The 20,805-nt window shown below is 41.6% G+C and overlaps 1 protein-coding gene across 6 annotated transcripts in view; it reads right to left on the bottom strand.

The window, feature by feature from the left end:
• The window catches only part of PHC2 (polyhomeotic homolog 2), a 556,042-nt gene that overhangs the window by 360,813 nt on the left and 174,424 nt on the right, over positions 1–20,805 (bottom strand). For all 6 annotated transcript variants that reach the window (XM_085603959.1, XM_085603955.1, XM_085603952.1 and 3 more), the window contains one exon: positions 8,743–8,944. In XM_085603959.1, coding sequence (XP_085460085.1) covers positions 8,743–8,862 — 120 coding nt within the window. In that variant the 5' untranslated portion in view covers positions 8,863–8,944. The remainder of the gene's footprint in view (positions 1–8,742; positions 8,945–20,805) is intronic.

Below are 20,805 nucleotides of genomic sequence, written 5' to 3'. Positions count from 1 at the left end.
AAGCCTGCTGTGGGAAAGGGGGATTCCATGCATTGCATTAAAAAAAACTACAACAGGGATTTCATGAGGGTGGGCTAGCAATACCCAACATTAGGAGTTACTATTTGGCGTCTCAATTGGTTAACGTCAATGACTGGGCTTTCTCACCTGTGAAAGAGCTGGCGTACCGTGTAAATAGACAGGTTATGGGGAACGGGGTCAATCTAACTGCCTTATATCGTAAAAAAGCCCAGAAATTATACCCACCGCACACACACACACAGATGGTGAGAGGAGCCTGGTGGGAGGCCACAAGAAGACTAGGGTGAGAAGCAACATTGACCGAACAGACCCCATTGTGGGAAAGTGACATGCTAAGAGAAGTGGGACAGTCGCGCGGTTTCCAAAATGGAGCCTGACAGGAGTGGAGCGACTGGGAGACATATGGAAGATGGGAACAATGCTTAAGTTTGAAGAGTTACAGATGGAGTACCAGCTAGCGGATTCAGAGAGATTTCATTATGTCCGGGTCAGACATGTCCTGAGAAGACACATAGCAGAAGGGGAAATGTTGCTGGAATACTCCCCATTGGAGGACAGGTTATTGCTCGACCCGATGGTAGATGAAGCAGTGTCCCTCACTTACTGGAATATCATAAATAACTCCCTGGACCCCTTAGTCCCTCTGAGGGAGGCGCTGGAGTCAGATCTCAGACTCCTGGAGGGTAAGGACTGGAGGGACGCCATTTAACGTCCTAGGAGATCACCATAAGTACAAGGTTCCGGCTGGTGCAGCTTTGTATCCTGCATAGGTCATATGCCCCTAGAACACTCCAGTATCGGCTGGGCCAGAGCGACTCGGATCACTGCATCTGGGGATGTAAAGAAATAGGATCCTTCTGTCACATACTGTCCTGCAATAGAGCGGTACTGGAGCGGGGTGACTTGGATTATGGCAGAGGTGGTGGGGCAACAGGTCCCAATGGACGCATGGTGGCACCTACTGGGATTGAATGGGGGAATCAAATGGCCATACATACCAAGACATGGCTAATGCTGGCGGCAGGAGTAACTAAAATAAATATTGCTCGACACTGGGGAAGTGCAGTTCCTCCAAGAATCAAAGACTGAAGGAATGAACAAGACTTTGTGTCAACAAGCAGGAAACACAGTTTACCAGAGTAGAGGATGCCAAGCAAAAAAAGAAAAGATTTGGTCAGGACTAAGAATGTCCCGATCCATGTAGGGGACCATTCCCTACCACAATAGACGCAAATACCAATGTTTTTGTGACAGTATTATACAGAAGGAATATAGAACAGAGCTAATTCTGAGTTCTGTGCAAAATTCACCAAGCCTGCACATAAATAAGGGTGCACAAACGCAAAGTAAAAAATATAAATTTACCCTACTCCCAATTAAGCTTAGTTAAATCTGGCGTCTGGAATAAAGGTATTGCAAACGTGTTGAACAAACCCAAAAATAAAGGAATATTACAAGAACAAAAATGGAGTCTGCAATAAAAAAAAACTACGCAAACAGTGGCCACTTTTACAAAATGTGAAGAGTTAGCAAATAATGTTGGTCATCGGCTAATAGGCTTTGAAGTAGTGCATGAAAGTTGTTTTAAATAAAGTGGGTAAAAGGACTTTATCTTCAAAAAGTGCTTTATGTTAGTCAAAACAGTGGCGTAGTGTACAATACATTGCGCACATTGAGTATAGTGTTATAAAACTAAAGAGACCTAAAGGGAACGTTCTTGACAAAATTTTGCGGTGTACACAAAAATAAAATAGTGCGCAAACTCAAAGGTGAAACATCTTTAACGAAGGGATACACGTAATAGGGCAATATTCCAGGGGGGGGAGCGAGACCTGAAAATGTGGGACAAATAAAGGCCATAAACCAAACAAAAGCAAGCTTTTACGAACGCCATATTTGAACAAATCTCCAGCGAGGGGCGTAATTAAAGCCCACATACCAAACACAGCATACCTCTCAGAGCAGCACACCCGCTGCCTAGGCTTGATCTAAAACGGAGACACAAGACCAAATTGTTTGCATAATATTTCATGAAATAATTTTAGATACAAAGAGCCTGATTTAGAGTTTAGCAGATGGGATACTCCATCACAGACGTGACAAATATCCAATCCCTCTTATTTCAAATGCAGTATATTCTATGGCACTTGGAATAAGGCTGACAGGATATCCTTAATGTTTGTGATGGAGTATCCATCTGCCAGCTCTTAAAAAGGCCCTAACTTGTAGTTCACTATTATTTATTATTTATTATGCTGTGTTAAACTGTCATGCTCAATATTTTAACTGCTTACTCAGAGGAATGCAGGATCTTGTACCATTAAATATAGTATGTTCATGTCAGTATTTCATAAATGTGTATTAATAAGTCATGTCATTTCTCTTTGGGCGAAAGGTGAGCATCACAGACCACATACTCACTTTATTGTGTGAAAAAGGGCTGCTTTATTGAAAACTGGTGCAAATAACAGCATAAACCTGGGCCCTTAGCCTTACAAAACTAAACCTTACAGCACAATTAGTCACCTACGGTCACTTACCCTCTCCCTTAAGATTCCTGCCCCCCCTTACATCTTTATGTTGCAAATGTGTAACTCCTACTCTATTACTGAACTACTGACCTTTAACCCCGTTAACCTTTTAACATCTAACTATCTAAGTATCCTAAATCTTAACTTCAATTTCTTGTTTCATCTAGTTGTAACTTTATTGGTACCCCCATTGTCCTGATTCACCAATGTTCACAAAATAACCGTAATCTTAATTTAAATACCAATTGCCTTGCACACTTGCTACAAACAACAACTATATAATAGAAACCCCAACCCTGCTGTGATCAACAAAAGCCAGCCTATGACAGGTAAAAAACCAACAACAAGCCCCAGAAACCCAAAAGAAACAGAGAAGGGGAGGAGGAGAAAATAATTCCTCTACAATCCAGCCACCGTGTCACTTTCCCGAAATGGTGTCAATTACTTTAAATGGCCGTATTTATATTGTGCTGTAAATATACTACATGTAGTCCAAATATAGTCCATAAGGAGCCTGGACTGATCCATTATCCCAAAAATCCAGGGTGCACACCTCCCTGCGGTCGGCTGCCCACCACAGCCCAGGTGTTCTACATAGGGTTGGAAAAACTGACATATAATAGAGACAAAAATTAGAAAGACATTAAGTAAGTCTTGCTTTGGAGTAATTTCGCTCATCAAAAATATTTCTATTTCATTTTTACTTTGCACCCTGCTTACATTTGTCTCTCAGAACACACTCTATAGACAAATCATTTTCATGGTTACCACACGGGCTTCTAGAATGAACACACCTACAATAATTAAACTTCTGAGTGGTTCCCGTTCTGTGAAACGTTGAGTTAGTTTAGATGTGGAAGCTCTTTACAAAAGCATTAATAGTAATAAACTTTATGCAATTTTTAAATAAACATGCAAAAAAAAACAATCATATCAGCACATGAACATAAAAGCGTGACATAAGAAAACATCCTTCAAGAGTGGAATACATTGTATACATGTGTAAAGAGTCATCTCCTGTAACAGAATCTAAAAACATATCATTAAAAAACACATAAAAGAATACAGCATAACAGGTGCATTCTCATAGGGATATATTATTAAAAAAGCATGATACATGCCATAAAAAAATGGTGTGTCAAATACATGTGCAAAGAGATTTACCATACCGGGGGGCATAATAAACAAGCATTGGCATAGCCAATAGGTCTCGCCTTTGGGACCTTATAAGTGTTTAGCCATGCAACAGTTGATGTTGTTGCACCAAGGATATTGTGCTGCATAACTAAATACTATAAGGTCCCAAATGCGAGACCTATTGGCTATGCCAATGCTTGTTTTATTCTGGTCTCATTGTCAAAGGAGATATTGCTGTTTAGATTGTGAGCTAGAAGGCTACAATACACTATGTGCTTCATTCCTGCCGCTGTGTAATGAAAACATGCATCCATCACTTGTCATTAAGCTGGTGTTGGTATGTTCATGTTTGGGATAATTGTTCCCTGCTCATACTTTCAGTGGCGCTTGCTGTAGTTTTAACTGTTTGTAGCCCTCATATGTTGTTCGGTAAACTGTGTCACAGGCTGCTGTGTCTCCATATATAAAAGTCTACAAAGAAACATTGGAAAAGCCTGTAGGTTTTTCCCATAAATGGCTGAGCTATTGTCTTTTCAATGTTTATTTGCATTGGCACAAGCAATTCCTTACATGGTCACCAGTGCGTCATGACCCATGAGCCTACATGCATGCATGATGACTCATGCACACATATGGGAGCACATGTGCAGCCATTTTAAGAAGGGGTTTCTGTTAAAGAGAAGACATTCTGAGATGCCAAGCATTGTGACATCCGTGGGTCGACTGAAGGTCCCCCACTTTAAATGGGCCGACAGTGGGGAGTAGGAAGCTTTTCCTATTTCTGGGGCCTAACCTCAGAAATTGTATTCCATCATCAGTCCTCTCAAGTTAAAGCCACATGAAGTTACACTCATCTCTAAAATTCTCTTTTCTGTTGCCTCTCCCCTTCGTTTCCTCCTAGGGTTTTCTGGAAAGGTTGTCGGCTCTAGAAGAAAGAGGCTCGCGGGCAGAAGCTGTACTTTGCCAATAAAATCATAAAAACGATGAAATGTACGTTTCTCGCAAAGCGTCCGGTCTTTAACGGCGACATCATCGCCTCAAACAAACTTTGAAAGGATGAAAATAAGGCAGGATAAGCAAAATGACGTGCGCCTGATCATAAGATGGCAACTGTGTAGGAAAGCAGTATGTTTCCGCTGTTAAATCTCGCAAGATATTCACTTCCGGTGGATGTTAGTGACAAAAGGGATGCAAGTTTGAACTGAAATTAGCGGCTGGTTTGAGGAAAGGGAAAGATCCTTGTAGCTTAATTGCCAGTAAGTACCTGCAGGAAGTGGCAAGCGATTTGCTTCTTGCAATACGCAACAGTACGCAATGCTTGCTTTATTGGGAAAATATTAGACTGCATTTAACTTTTGGGTTGGTGTGGGTAGATGACTTGTTTATCTTGGTTAAAAAGCAGGGTTTATGGAAATAAGCCAAGCTGGATCGTGCTTTATCAGATGACAGCACAAAACAAGCATTGGCCGTACGGCCGTGAAAGTAACGAGGTCGCGAAAGTGATCGCGATGCACTTAATGACCCGTAACAGAGGAAAGACAGATGGCGGCTGCGCACATGAACACGCTCTTAACCGCAAGCTTGAGGCCAGCAAAAGCCTGTGGTAGCACTTTCAAAACCCACTAACTAAGTGTCTCGCAGAGCAGCGCATGCCTGGCTCAGGGGAGACCTAAAAAACGAGCAATGGTCTCCCCAGTTCTTTCAAATTGGACAGGATATAATGTGGTAATGGTATATGTAGCAATGGACAATCTAGGCCCAAAAAGTCCCGGAGAATTGGTTTATTTAAGTTTAACTCATCCTTCAACCAGACTGAGAACCAAAGTAAAAGGGGACAAAGACGTATAAAATCTGAAATATACCCTGAGCCCAACTCTTCAAGTATAATTTCAGAGGGGATGCTTTTGTGGTACACTTAAAAGACCTCTCATGAACATATTTCCCACCACCTGTATAGACGCAATGGAAACATAGACCCAGATTTCGCATCAAACACTTGCTAGGGGGATGCATTTAGCTTTCTAAATGTCTAACATCACCTTTGATGAGGCATCCCAGCCGTCGCCATAATCTCTAAACTAAATATGGCCCTCTTAAAAATCGCTGTATTTTTCTTTATCAGTGGGTACCAACTGAGACTCGAGTCAAGTCAGATGCCAAGATAAGAATAATTTTCAATCCTGATTACGTGTTGCCCTTTCACCATAAATGTTTATGTTTTGGTGTTCTTCGGGTCCACCACCATAATGTGAGATTTCTTAAAATTGATTGAGAGATTGGGACAGTCCATTAAGTCAGTAATAAGATTTAATAAACGTTGAAGGCCCCTGGCCGTGCGTGCAACCAGGATGGCATCATCTGCATATAAGAGGGCGGGCAGATATCTTCCACCCACCATCGGAACATCCAGCCAGTGTTCAGATAAAACTGACTCCAGGCGATTTTTATAGAGAATAAAGAGAAGAGGATCTAGGATGCATACTTGGCTCCCACAGAAGCATTACTCAAGACGGGACTTTCGCAGTGACAGCACAATAGCTTGCCCAGCCCCAGCATCCTGTATAGTGCCAAACGTATCTTGAATTGTTCAAAAGTAGCAGTTCCTACAATGTCCTTATTTTCCATAGGTTGCATTACCTTCAAATACAAAAGTTTGTCATGCAGGGAAGCCAGCCTCCAGCCTCGAAAAGTGTTCATGGCAGAGTGCAAAATTTATACCATTTAAATCTTATCCTAACAATATTTACCATTTGCTACATATTGAAATACATTTCTTCACTTGAAAATGTTCAAAGACGAATGGCAAATTCTTCAATAACTTGCATTCCAAACCCAGAAAGAAAAGCTTGCCCTTACTGTACAGTAGCCAGCACTTCAAATCTTTAAAGAACATTTGGGCGGCGTTTCAAGGCATAGCAATGATTTGGGCATTATCATACAACAATGTTTTTTGACAAAATGAAAAAATGAAGATGACCATAGGGTGTGCATAACAACCTTTGCACCAAAGATCTCTGAACTGAGAAAGCTGATCTTTCAACACTGATTAAATTTCCAATTGAAATATTCTGATTTGAAAAACACTGGGGCCGATTAGGATGGCGGAAGGCCCGCCATCACTAAGCGATTTACCCACCGCCCAATTAAGATGGCGGTGGGTACCGCGGCAGATGCCAAGTCAGTCCGCCACTACACCGCCAAAGGCAATCGTACCGATTGCCTGGCGGACGGTGCAGGGTGCCTAAAATGGGGCCGTCCACCAAATTAGGATGTTGTGGAGAAAAAGCCTTTCGGAAAGGCTGGCAGGAATGGGGTTTGGGGGCCCGTTGCGGGCCCACCTTGTTCTGGGGGGAGGTGTTGCTGCACTGGGGGGGCACCCATGGTACCACCCTGCATTGCCCTGCACTGCGTGGCAGGCACTGCGTGGTGCCTGCCACGCAGTGCAGGGAAATGCAGTGCATGCCATTTTAACTTTGCGAACTGTGCTGCAGCCAGCAGCACCGTCCGCAATTTTAAAGGCCCTGGATGCGCCCGCCATACTAGCGGGCGCATCGGAATATGTGTGGTGAGACCGCCGCATTACTGGTGGGTGGTCCCAACCACCACAACGATGGCGGGCGGACTCATGTCCGCCCACCATCGTGATGAGCCCCACTGTTAATTATTCAAAGTCCTAAGGTGCTCCCAGTTCAGTCTCACTCCAGAAATATTTTCAATGAGGGCTGGGCGTTAAACCTTATCAAGGGTCAGACTTGGAAATTGTGTTGTTGGCAAACCACGTTTTTGTAGGAGTTCACCTTTGACGAACAATCTTGAAAACATTCCAGACATATGAATTGAATTGCAGTGTAATGTACGTCATTTCTTACTTACACAATGTACCATAAGTGAAATCACACAACAGATACAGAAAATCAGATCCGGTGCAAGACAAAGTCACACTGGCTCAACATTTTTCCAGTATGGGACATATTAACTATATGATACTGCAACAGTGCTGGAAGAGATCATTCCTAACCAACAATAGGGGGGGGGGGGGTGTCAGAGATCACATTCTATACACGTGTTCAACAGGACCCTATATAAAATGTCAGTGACAAAAGCAACTTTTAATAATGTTGCTACTGTTTTTTTTTTTTAAACACTGACTTTAAGGCAACTCAGTAGTGTTTGTATTAAGACCAGAGACCCAAAGAGCTTCTGAACCCGCGGATTTGTTGTGCCTTTATTTTAAGAGGCTTAAGTGAAGAATGTCACTACTTTGTGTGATGCATTAGTGTGCCCTATAGACACCCTGTGAATGCCTTTCTCGTCATATCTTTATTTTAACAGGTTTCTGGACACTGATGAATCACTCACATAGTTTATCTTCTGTGGGACTTTCCCAGACCCTCACTCCTGAGCGTGTCTCCAACTGTCGCACCAAACGTAAACATCTCGGCCAGTTCAAGCAGATCACATTCTCAATGGAACTAAAAATTGCGGTTGGCCTGACTAAAGTAGCTCACCTAAAGTGCTTTGTCACGTTCAATATTTTTTATGATTTTTATTTTCTATGCCTGTTTTTAAAAAAACACCTCTAGGTTCACATTCCACAGTAAGGACAACATACTACATAATGGTTAAATGTTACTTAGCACAGTATAACAATGTACCTAAATTACTCCTTTGCATCATGCATGAATTATGAACAATTTTACTATGCAGACCAATTTGTTTTGTAATAGATAATTCACATCCCTATGTACAATATAACAAGAAAGGAATCACATACTGTGGCTCTTGAGGCATACATGTGTTAATAAAACCAATGTACATCTTTGTATAAGTAATCACAGACATGACATTATAGGGAGTATGATGGTAGTGGAGTTCTACGTTGGATCATGTTTACACGTACTTCACTCTAATGGCAGAGTGCAAGGTAACACTGGTCAAGAGAGAATGTCATCTCAACAAAGAAAATATAACTTCTTCACAAGTAGGCATTTAATAAGTGATATTCATACAAGCAGTGTATAGACATTCATATTTCAGATTTGTCAGGTGTTACCTGGACTGTCTGCCGATCTGGCATTCCGCTATACACGGATATCTGAGGGGCTGTCTGGCGACTGGCTGTGGTGGTGGCGGCACTGCTGGATGGGGGTGGGGCCTGCTGCTCATTCTCCATGACGGCAGCACCGGTTAAGATGTTGGATGGAACAAATCCGTCTGGACCACTGGTTTAAGAATGCGGAGTATCCAAACTAAAGCTACGGAGAAACAGGAGAACAGAACACCATTAGAACAAGTTTACAGATTCTCATGAAAACTCATTCCCCTTGCAAGTCATTCAGTATTAAAAAAAATCATCTTCTGCTTTAGACAAATATATTCAACTAGACACACTCAAATGCATTTTCTACTTTTGCATGCTTTCTTTAAAGTATAATGATGTTTCAACCTACTTCCTGATCAAGAATAACATTGCCAGTGTGTGTAAATAGATAAAGGTATGAATCTTCAATTATTCAAACTACAACTTCCAGCATAAAGGTCTCAAATGTTGGGAGCAAAGGGTAAGAAAGCCAAGCAACTTATTAAAAGCCTCAGACCGCTCACTGACTGGCAACTATATTCAGACTGTATTGAGTTGAAGAGAGAATTGTGAAAAGGGGCATTCATTCAATGAAGGGGAGGCATCTGGTGAAAGTGCTAACTCACTGGTTTGTGGAAATTCACTCACATTTAGATTGTTCCCGTGGGAAAACATATAAAATGTACTCTTTCTAAAGGTAACAGCAAGTTTGTCCAGGATAGGAATGTGAAGAGAACTTCACCATATTTAATTCAGTAGGGGCATTGCCAAAGGAAATATATTCTCCACATGGCTAAAAACAAATTTTAAAAGTCAACTATTCAAATGAACATTCCTGCAAGATTTACTTAAGCAAGTATTAGCTTCTAATTGAGAATTGGCAAGACGTAATTATGGGAAGTAGAAGTACATTGTTGGAAATCTAATCTAAATGTTCGGGGAAAGTAGAAGATTTACGGTCTTTTACAAGCAGGGCTTGGAAACTAGGCCCGTCTGAAATGGACTTTGGTTCCTAGAGTGGCCCAGGTGGGATTGCCCATTGAATGTTCCCACACACTGTCAACATGACCCATAAAGGGTGCACAGACAGAATATCGAGTTGTAATTATCGAAATACCATAATATCAAGTTGAAATATCGCGATACAAGAATATCGACTGCAAGAATATCGTGGTCCAGAATATCGACATTAAGGTACGAAATATCTTTTTTTTTATATCGAAGGTGGTAATCTCGTTTATAAAAATATCGTTGTTTATAATATCGATTTTTATATTAGGGTGATGTATTTTAGTATGTATTTTAGAAGTATATGATCTTATTTCTTTGTATAATTATTGCTCTGTTTTTTAATGTATGTGTTACATTTTTAGAAGTGATTAATTTTATAGTAATTACATTTTGCATTTTTTAGTTCTGTAGTGGGTTGTGGGTTTATCGGGGAATAGGGTGATGAAGTAATTTAATTATAATAAGGTAATTAATAATTTGTATTAGTATTTATAAATATTTTTTTAAGAATTAATTATTAACTGGTTATTAACCCCTTCAGCGCGGCGCGGATTACCGCGCTGTGCTGAAGGTTCCATGCGCGGGCGGGACCATGACGGAGCGGTTCCGTCATGCGCACAGCGCAACCGACGTGCATGACGGAACCGCTCCGTCACTCGCATCGAAGGGGTTAACTAATTGATAAAGATGTGAATTGTGTTATTTTGTTAAGGGTGGGTTGTGGGATTATAAGGGGATAGGGTGGGAAGTAATTTAATTATGATAAGGTAATTAATAATTGTTATTTATACATATTTTTCTATTAATTAATTATTAATTGGTTATGAATTTTTATTAATTAATTGATAATTATATAAATTGTGTTCTTTTTTTAGGAGCGGGTAGTGGGTTTATAGCGGAAAAGGGTGGGAAGTAATTTAATTTTAATAAAGTAATTAATTCTTTTTATTTATTTGTATTTATTTTATTTCTATTTTATAGTGTTTGTGGTAATTCATTTATTATTAATTATTGTTTGATGATTATTAATTAATTGGTAATTATGTTAATTGTGGCGATTATGTAGGAGAGGTTTATGTGTTTATAGGGGAATAGGGTGTGAGGTAATTTATTTAAAATTAATTAATGAATTGTTGATTAATGGTAATTAATTAAAAATCAAATATGGAAATTGTGTAATTAATTAGAGATGTGAGTTGTGGGGTTTATAGTGGTAAAAGGTGGGAAGTAAATTGATTTCAATTAATTAATAAGTTGTTAATTGATAATTTAATAATGTTAAATTAGTTATGGAAATTGTGCAATTATTTTGATGTGTGTGTTGTGGTGTTTGTTGGGGTAGAGGTTGGAAAATATTTAAAGTTTTATTAATTAATAAATATTCTCCTAATTATTATTGATTTATTAATTGATAAATGTTTATGGTAAATGTTTACTTTTATTTTGTGTGGGGATTTTGAATGTATAGGGGTAATGCTTGGTGAGTAAATTAATATTTTTATGTTTTAAATTTATTTTTAATTAATAACAATTGTTTATTTGATAATTAATCATAAATTATGGAGGTACACTTTTATAGAAATTTCGATGTGTGTTGTGAAATGTGTGGTGTTATAGGGTAAGAAATAAAAAGTATTGTTTTTGTATTACGTATTATGGGTCTTACATGTTGGTATTTCTTGCAGGGGTCTCTAATTTGAGGTATGGGGCCGGGAGCCAAATGTCCCTACCTCTTCATGTAGCAGATGCATACCCATTCATTCTAAAGGTGAATCGTTTACATGGCTAGTAATTCGGAAAAAAACTAGGATGGGTCTCTCGCCTCGTCGACCAATATTGGACTTGCCCATGAAGAAACTGGGTACTTTCTCAATAGACTGGTGCAGCTGAAAGAGTGCCAAGGTCTGGGGCAAGGTCATTCACATGACATTAGACTGATGGGAATGACTGCCCCAGCCCTATGGCCTTTCAGAAGTATTGGCATGCTGAGAAATCAAGCCGTTTCTGCAAATGGCGGTAGAGCCATACTACTAGAATAGCCTGTGAAATGCTCACTTTTTAATGGGATCATGCCAGAAATGCTAGACACCGAAAGGATGTCAATTAAATGATCAGTTTTCTACAAGAGCCAGACATTTCACGGTCCCCAAAGGCAGTTACGAGACTCTACTTGGCATTGCCACAGTAGTGCACCACTATGCCTAACCACAAAACAACTGGTACTGTCACAACGTCATCGTAACCCAGGCTGTACCAGTTTGCAGGGATACGCGAGGCATGAGATGATGAGCTGCATGGCAAGCAAAACATGACATAAGCACGAAGTTAAAAATTATTTAAATGAAATGCAAGCCTTTCACAGTCACTTAACGGTGGGGGGCATAAAATGTGCGGCCCTGTGCCAGAGACCACTCTGGCTATGCCTTGAAACGTCTCTGCTGAGGTGTTAGGCGCACCACGTGCCACGACCGGCAGCCAGCCGGCATTCCAGCAGGCTGAGGTAGATGCTAAGGCCGCGCGGTCTTGACAGTTTAAGAATTTCGAGTTTACTGTATCCCTCCGAATTTGTTGGGTCTACTTGCTGCTCATGCACCAGAAACTTTCTGTAATAAATCCAGGTTTCAGCAACCAGTATTAGCGTATAACCTTCACTCTTTGCTTGTCTCCAGTAATTTCTGAGGGCCTGAATCACAAAAGTCGCAAATCTGTAATCGTAGAAACAAATACTCGACAAACAGATGCAGATGTACTATATTTTGCCATTCACACACATTGTAGTGCGCAAAATATCTGTGCCTGTCACAGCTGGCATGTTGCTGGAAATGTCATGCAACTGCATATCCGTGCGGTGTGAATTTTTGGGGAATTTGGTGTATTCACATAGTGCAGAATTGCACATACAGTCGAAGTTAGCAGTGGGGAACCGAGCACTACAATGCACCCATGGGCTGCTCCTCCGCTTAGGCGGAGGATCGTCCCCCCACTGCTCTGTAAGCAGTTGAAATATGAAAAATAAAATTTTATTTTTCTGTGGCTCAGCTGCTTATGGGTGGGGTGTGGCTGGCTCTAACAGGAACAGGGAAGGAGTGGTAGGCACTCTCTCATGTGTGCAAGCCTTTTTGTTCTTCCCTCTCAGGCCGGCCAAACCGTCAGGCGCACTTTGCATGTTCCTCACCCAGGCTGGGTGAAGAACATTACCAGGCCCCCAGTCCCTCTCTGAGCAGACCTATCACAACGCTGCTATAAGCAGCATCGTGATTGGCTAAGGAAGTCTGGAATACTGGGTGTTTCCTGTTCCTGATTCCTGCCCCTGGAAGCAGACCGAGAAGCGGCAGCCTGCCTGCAGGTAAGTGCTTTTATAAATTGCTTACCCCCCCACCTGTACCCACCCCCGCTAAGTTGCAGCCACCTCTGAATCCACCTTTTTTTCTTGGGTTTCTTTTCTCACCTTGTGGAAAACATTTTCTCTACAGAGAAATACCTTCCCTTACCCCTCTTCATAAAGTTTGGATTTAACATAGTGAAAATGATTTTACCAGTCATCGCTAACACACCACAGATAAGGCACACGAGGCAGCAGTGAAGGTACCCACACACAATGGTTTCTCTGGGAGTGAATTTTACGGGGGTACAAATTGGGGCACAGCAGATAACCAGTAGGGCCACTTACAACAGAGAGTGTACATATTTAATTGACCACTGTAATTAAGTGATTCTGCAGCCGCAGTGTTTTCCGCACCATTATGGATTCACCACATTTGCCACATAACCTGCTACATTATCTATAGATTTTAACCAAAAAATTGTTTCTAGTCCACAAGGATCAAAAGCTACTAAAAACATCATGACATGCTCCCAGACAGTGGAAAGTCCGTCACAAAAGTTAATTGGCCATCTTTCAGTTGCTTACTGCTGCATTTGAATGTTTAATTGGTACTAGCTAGGTTGAAATAATAAATACGGTCACAAAAATGTGCAGCATTACGCTGTGTAATTTGCCGCATGATTTAGTCATGCCTGGCACGTAATTTGGTCCTCCCCTTCGCATAATTTCAGTGGCCTAGTATATATATATATATATATATATATATATACACACACATATACATACATACATATAGCAAAGTTTTCCGAGTAGGAAAGACGGTGCGTGCACTCCCAGCAGGTAAGTTGCAGATAGTGGTTTATTGAGCAGCACGCACTAAGCTTTTCGACACGAGAAGTGTCATTTTCACGAGTCACTAAACACACACTCACATACGCATATATACATACATAAAACATGGGATTCTGCAAAACCTTATGCGACTAGTATCGCACTCAGTCATGATTACATAAAAATTACATCAGAACTCAAGTGTAATAAGGTATTGATAAGGTGAGACCTGATGTGACAATGCCTGCTGCCAGCACCTGAGGTGAAAAAATGTCAGGTCACGGAGCAGCTGTATAAAGCGACGAAAATAAAAGTTGGTTTTCTTTCTTCTGCTCTTTTTTCTAGCATACAGTGACTAGCAGAAAGAACACGATTATTTTTGGCATTCTCTAAAAAAATGATAGAAAAGTTTGAATCTTTGCATGTTTCTACACATTCTGAACTAATGTAGTTTTTTTTTTAATACTGACTTCTAAGTGAACTGTTTTTAATATCTTTTTGCAACAAATATCTAACATGTTTTTGATGTGTTTAATTTTGCACTAGAGGTTCTATTTTTATTCTTCATGTTTGCAAACATGCTCTCTCTTTCATATGAAAGAGCTGTGCACCAAGGTTTTAAGTGGCTTGTGGGAAAGGTGATGGTGTGACCAGGTATTATATGGGATAAAGTACACCCTGCTGTACATGATAAGGATATTGCAAGTCACCTCGGCGTTCTAAAACCTTACAAAGTAACTTGATCTTCCTCTATATGGTTATGGAATTCCTCAGAGACTTGCAATATCCTTAAAATGTAGGGCAGGGGGTATTTTATCCCTTAGATTTCCATACATATAAAAACACAGGTATCTATATGTATTATACATACAGATTAGGTCAAAATGTTTACATCTGACTAGCATATGTGTATGCATGTGTGTATTTATATATAGATATACACCTGTACATTAAATGTCAAATTTAAACATTTGAAGGAAACGGGGGTTCATATATTGCCAACAAGAATCGCTGCTTTGCAGTGAACATTAGTTGGACAAATAGTGTGTGGCAAAGTGTATTGACTGTTCTTTTTTCGCTTCGTCACCTCCCAGCAAATTCAACCGCAACGGTGAAAGGGCCTACTGGGTGGGGCGTGGGGGTCCAGGACAAACAGAGCTGGGGCATGAGCCAGGTCTAGCCCCCGTCTAGACATGCCAGTGGACACAAGGAACAGGTACTGTATGTGCAGCCGCAGTTCAAACTTTCAAAGTACACACAGACCAGTTACCCTAAGAGTAGCAGCAGTAGGCCTGTCCTCACAGGTGTATATTAGATACAGTACGTGCAGAAGCGACAAGCTTCACCGATTCAGTTTTTGTACTCATGTTTGGATGATGGTGCGCGGAGTGTGTTAAGGTGTGTGATGTGACTGCATGATGGGGTGGGGTTTTGCGTATTGTGGTGATAGTGTGAAGGATGTGTGGCATTGTGCGATATTCAGAAATGGTGTTTACTGTGTGCTACTGTAACATTCCCGTGGTAGTCTATTGGTATGCAAGGACATGGGCGCTTGTTTTACTTTAAAGTAGCCATCTGAGAGTCATAAAACAAAGCAGCTGGGTACACAGTGCCACGCCACATTGCCCTAGGTAAGTGCACCCTCCATGCCAGGTTCATAATGTCCCAGTTAAGTACACTTTCCATGCCAGTATCACAACGCCCAATTGGGCATGCATTCTCCTACAGCGAGGTACATAATTCATCACTGGGTATTAAGCCACTTGCATTTTGGCTCTCAGGGTGGGAAATAACTGAATAACTCGCTCAGCCAAAAAGTTTTCACTTTTTTTTTCTACTGCTTTTTCTCACATCATCCTGAGCTCAGCCAAGCACCTTCTTGTATTCCATATGTGAAGCTCATGGGGCCATTTCCACAAACTCATGCTAAAGAACATATAAATTGGGGTCTTGCCTCTTACTAAGGATCCTACCTTATCTAATCATTTTAAGGGGACACCCTGACCAAATGTGATTCACATAGATCAATTGTTCTTTTTTCAACAAACCCTTTGTAGGTCTCGCCTGGCGTTAGCAGCGCGCATGCGTTGCACTCGCATTGTGAGGGCCTCTTGGAATCAATGAAGATTCAGAAGTGGGCTTTCGGCTCCGCCCGTGATTTTGGTTGGTTTGCGTCATAAGTTATGGTAAACGGAGTGTGATGATTGTAAGGGAGGCTTTTTAGCCCCTCCTGGTTACCATCCAGTCCACTTTTGGCCCCGCCCCCCAGGACTGGATGTTTTACTAGCGGCGTTACACAAATTGTTTTAATGACTGTGCGCACTTTTTTTCACTCATTAGGCCAATGGCGCCAGCTTGTTTAAGTTCACATGCTTCTACTGCACAGGGACGCCTCTCGCTAATGTTTCGCTTCTACCGCTTTATTCCTCCCGGCTCCAGTCAGGGCAATGGCGACAGCTTGTTAGTTTTTATCATGACGCAGAGACTCCAACCGTATGGTGCAAGCTTTACGGTCGTCTGATCTTTCAGCATGCCATGCTCCGGCCAGACTTCGGTGGCACAGCACGTTGAGAGCTCAGAGCAGTATTTCGCCCCCTCACTCGGCGTACCACACTGCCCCCAGCTAAGTGAAAAGAAACGGTCGGCCATTGGCACTCTCCGGTCCCCCTCCCTTTATGCTCATGTCATTTATAAATAAGAAGTGTAAACGTGTTAAGGTTACCATGTTGTTCCGGCTTACATTTCACATACGCTCCGTTCCCCCATTCCCTCCCCCACTGCACAAACGCCTGCATGGCGGGCGCTGTCTTAATTAAAAAACAGCCGGCTCCAGCATGAACAAAGGCGCGCTTTATCTTTTAGTATGGTGGCGCCTTTCTTTTATTCTGCACCACACTGCTTGACCAACTATAATCAGCTTGTTATTGAAGTGGCATTTTTAGTCTTTATCATGACGCAGAGACTCCAACCGTATGGCGCAAGCTTTACGGTCGTCTAATCTTTCAGCATGCCATGCTCTGGCAAGACTTCCGTGGCACAGCACGTTGAGAGCTCAGAGCAGTCTTCCGCCCCCTCACCCGGCGCACCACACTGCTCCCAGCTAAGTGAAAAGAAACGCTCAGCTGTTGTCACTCTCCGGTCCCCCCTCCCTTCATGCTCATGTCATTTATAAATATTAAGTGTAAACGTTTTAAGGTTACCATGTTGTTCCTGCTTACATTTTACATGGTGTATCTTTTATCGTGGCGGCCGAGCAGTTTGTTCTGCACGGCGCAACTCACATGCCTCCATTTTATTAAAAGACCATGTTGTTTAACCGCTTACATTTCACATGGTGTATCTTTTATTGTGGCGGCCGAGCAGTTTGTTCTGCACTGGGCAACTCACCGGCCTCCATTTTATTAAAAGACTAACTATACTTTAACTCTCAGCGCGGCACCCAATTCACGAGTGCAGTGCTTTATCTTCTGTCGCTCAGATGTTACTACTGTTCACCTGTTACAAATGACAGTATTTATTTTACATTTTCATTTGCATGCCTCCACCCCCATCTTCGCTTTTGTGTCTTCACGCATGCTTTCTCTTTTGCGCTACACTTCTGGCACAGCATGGTGAGAGCTCGCAGCACTCTTCCATCCCCCTCACCCAGAGCACCACACTGCTCCGTTTTACGGCTGTATAATCTTTCAGAATGCCGTGCTCCGGGCCAGACTTAGGTGCCACGACACAGCGAGAGCTCAAAACAGTCTTCTGCACTGCTTCCCTACTAAGTGAAAACAATACTGAGCCGTTAGTACTCTCCGGCAGATGCCGCACCCGAGCATAGCAGTCAATCAGGTAACTCTCCCCTTGTGGTATCCTTATCTCCAGAAGTCTTCAAGCCATCTGCAATGTAGACTTTAATCCAGCCACTCGATAGAAAGTCTCCGTTGTTTCCCCAAACCCATTCCTATTTTCCCAAGGCACTCAATCTGAAAATGTTGCAAGACTCTTGTGTAGGGCAAGTATCTTCACCTCTATTTTAACAACAAACACTACTTAAAAACAATGGCTTGTTTAAACTGTGGAAATAGGTAAGTTCAGTCAGCACAGATGACAAAACGGTACACGATCTAGTGTATTTGTAGCGTTTAGCAACAGATTTTCTTTCTTAAAGGTATGACTAGAGAATTCCTCTAAAAATGCAGCAATGAGCAAAAAACCTGAAAACAACTCTCTAACATACCAGCCATAAGCCAGCTGAACGCAAAAATCACAGTTTAGGTGAAAACAACCATTCATCTAATAACACTCTATGAGCAACTAGCGCAGCAGAAACACAAAGTGACATTGAATAAATGTTTTTCTGATGTTTATTTTTTCTACATGGGAGTTAATGTCTCAGAGTGTACTTATAAAACTTGGCGAAATTGTGGAAATGGTATATAGAGCCACGTCTGTTGTTTTCTTGTGTCAAGCTTGTAAACTTTTTATTATTCGCAGATTAAAACAAGCATTATAAATGCAATAGGTCTTGCCTTTTATTAAGTTCAAGCCATTTGCTTTGCTATACAATGTCATTAGCAAGGCAAATGTCTTTAGCTTAATCAAAGGTGAGACCTATTGCATTTTCAATGCTGGTTAGCTCTTATAGTGTGTGAGAAGATCCCTTTGATAGAGTTCTATCCTGCACACGTGACCTAGTTGTGCAAATGCATCAATCATTACATTGTAAACCACATTCATCATAATTATTTAAAGATCTCCATACTATCAATATTTTGACTGTAATGCAGATCAATATGTGAGAAGGTACATTGTCTACGTTGAAATACAATATCCTGGGAAACTGGGATTACGCATTTTTGCTGCTGCTGCTGCGTTTTCCAAATAATTATAGATCTACCATTCTTGCCACATAATCCCTCATCTTCTGCATACAATACAAATTAAGAAAATATATTGATTCTAGATCGAACGGATCAAGTTACAAAACAACTGCTACATCTGATGCCATGCAGTGGCAGGCTGTCGGCTGAGCAATGGTTAGTCAACATACACTTGCTGATTTCTGTATTTAGTTTTTAAATTGCTACTAATGAGGTGAGACCTTTGCCAAACGGGTGAAAGTGAAAAAATAGTGAAGCTACACTGCAACAAAATGTGCCACGTTAGGCCACAATTTGCCTTTGCTTGAAGCAACCCTGCCACATAACTCTCCCCCCCCCCCCCCCCCCCCGTGGCCCTGACAATATGACATTGTCTGCATCTGTCAGACTAGAGCATGCATTTCTCACTGCAAGACATTGTGTCTTGTACACAGCTTTGATCCTGCACTGCAGACTGTCTCCCTCTATGCTCCAGTTCACCTACAGCACGTCCATGTCACTGCAGCGTGAACATAGTTAAGTCATTAACTGTCAGACTTCCAGAATCCAACTCTAGAAGCAGCCCTGCAAAAGTCATTTTTAGGATTGTACAGTTAAAGGTTCAGGAACACTTCATTGGCAGACCGCAAATAAGCCCCCCTTGGGCTTTATTTGATTAAAACCAACTAGCCCATTTTAATCTAAATGTAATTACATTATAGAGTTCGGAAGCCATGTGAGCCATAAAGCAGTGGGAACATAAAGCACAAAACCTTACACATGCAGTATCAATGCAGAGCTACTTGTAAGGCGGGTGCAAATTTCACCGACACAGAACAATTCACGTTATATCACCAGTGAGTAGCTAGTAGTATATCTGGGTGCGAAATAAGATAGGCACATCATGATTTTTGCCCGATGTACCCCTATTTTTATAGCTCGTATCTCAACTCTGCACAAAAACTAGAGAGAATAACTCACAAATGTTATTTGCACCTTGTTTTTGAGCCCAGTTTAACCCCTTCAGCGCTGCGCGGATTTCCGCGCGGTGCTGAAGGTTCCGAGCGCGGGCGGGGCCATGACGGAACGGTTCCGTCATAAGCACAGCCCAACCGACGTGCATGACGGAACCGTTCCGTCATAAGCGTCGAAGGGGTTAATGTAAACCACAAAATACCTAACCGACTTCGGCATAAATCGAATTGCTCCTTTTAAGGTCCCACACAACCTACAGGCCCATTACATTTTTAGGTCTCGCCTGACCCAGCGCATGCGCTGGTCTGGCGAGACTTATTGAAAGGGCTCCAAAAAGTTCTACCAGGCCAGCCAAGAGCTACAGTGCATGTGTGCGGGTGCGCGCGCCGCGCTTTACCGCGATTACTTTCATTTTTGCCGCTTTGATGTTTGATCGCAATCACTTTCGCGGCCGCACGGCCGCTTTGCATAGCCAATAGGTCTCGCTTTTGGGACCTTATAAGTATTTAGTTATGCAACTGCTGCATCGCTAAACACTTATAAGGTCCCAAAGGCGAGACCTATTGGCTATGCCAATGCTTGTTTAAAGTAGCAACAACTAATTAATTAATTTTAAATTCTGAAAAGCTTTTTTCATAGACGTTTTTTATATGAATTTACCCCTGATCACTGCAACTGTTTAATTCTTATTTTAAATGTGTATATATGTGTATATATTGTGTTGGAATTTTTAGATAAATTGTGCTTTTTTGATCCGTTTTAAAGAGATCGAATAAAGCTGTGTGACTGACTGACATTTTTTAAAGACATTTTGTTAAACAAAAATAGTACCTCAAAGAGAATTTAGTATTCAATCGTAGAGACTGAAAACTGAGTAATTCTATTTATCAAAAACTAAACTTAGGAGCTGATTTTCAGTTTGGCCGCCCTGTGGTGTTGGTACCGCCACCGCCACACTGCGGCACCCCGGGGGGTACATGGTGATGCATCCGAAGTTCCTGCACAGGAAGAAACACAAGACATGGTGCATTTCTTCCCGTGCAGGAA

This window comes from Triturus cristatus, chromosome 1_2, assembly GCF_964204655.1.
Source record: "Triturus cristatus chromosome 1_2, aTriCri1.1, whole genome shotgun sequence".
Classification (NCBI taxonomy): domain Eukaryota; kingdom Metazoa; phylum Chordata; class Amphibia; order Caudata; family Salamandridae; genus Triturus; species Triturus cristatus.
The sequence above is the reverse complement of the archived record's forward strand: the minus strand, read 5'-3'. Positions and strand labels throughout refer to the sequence as shown.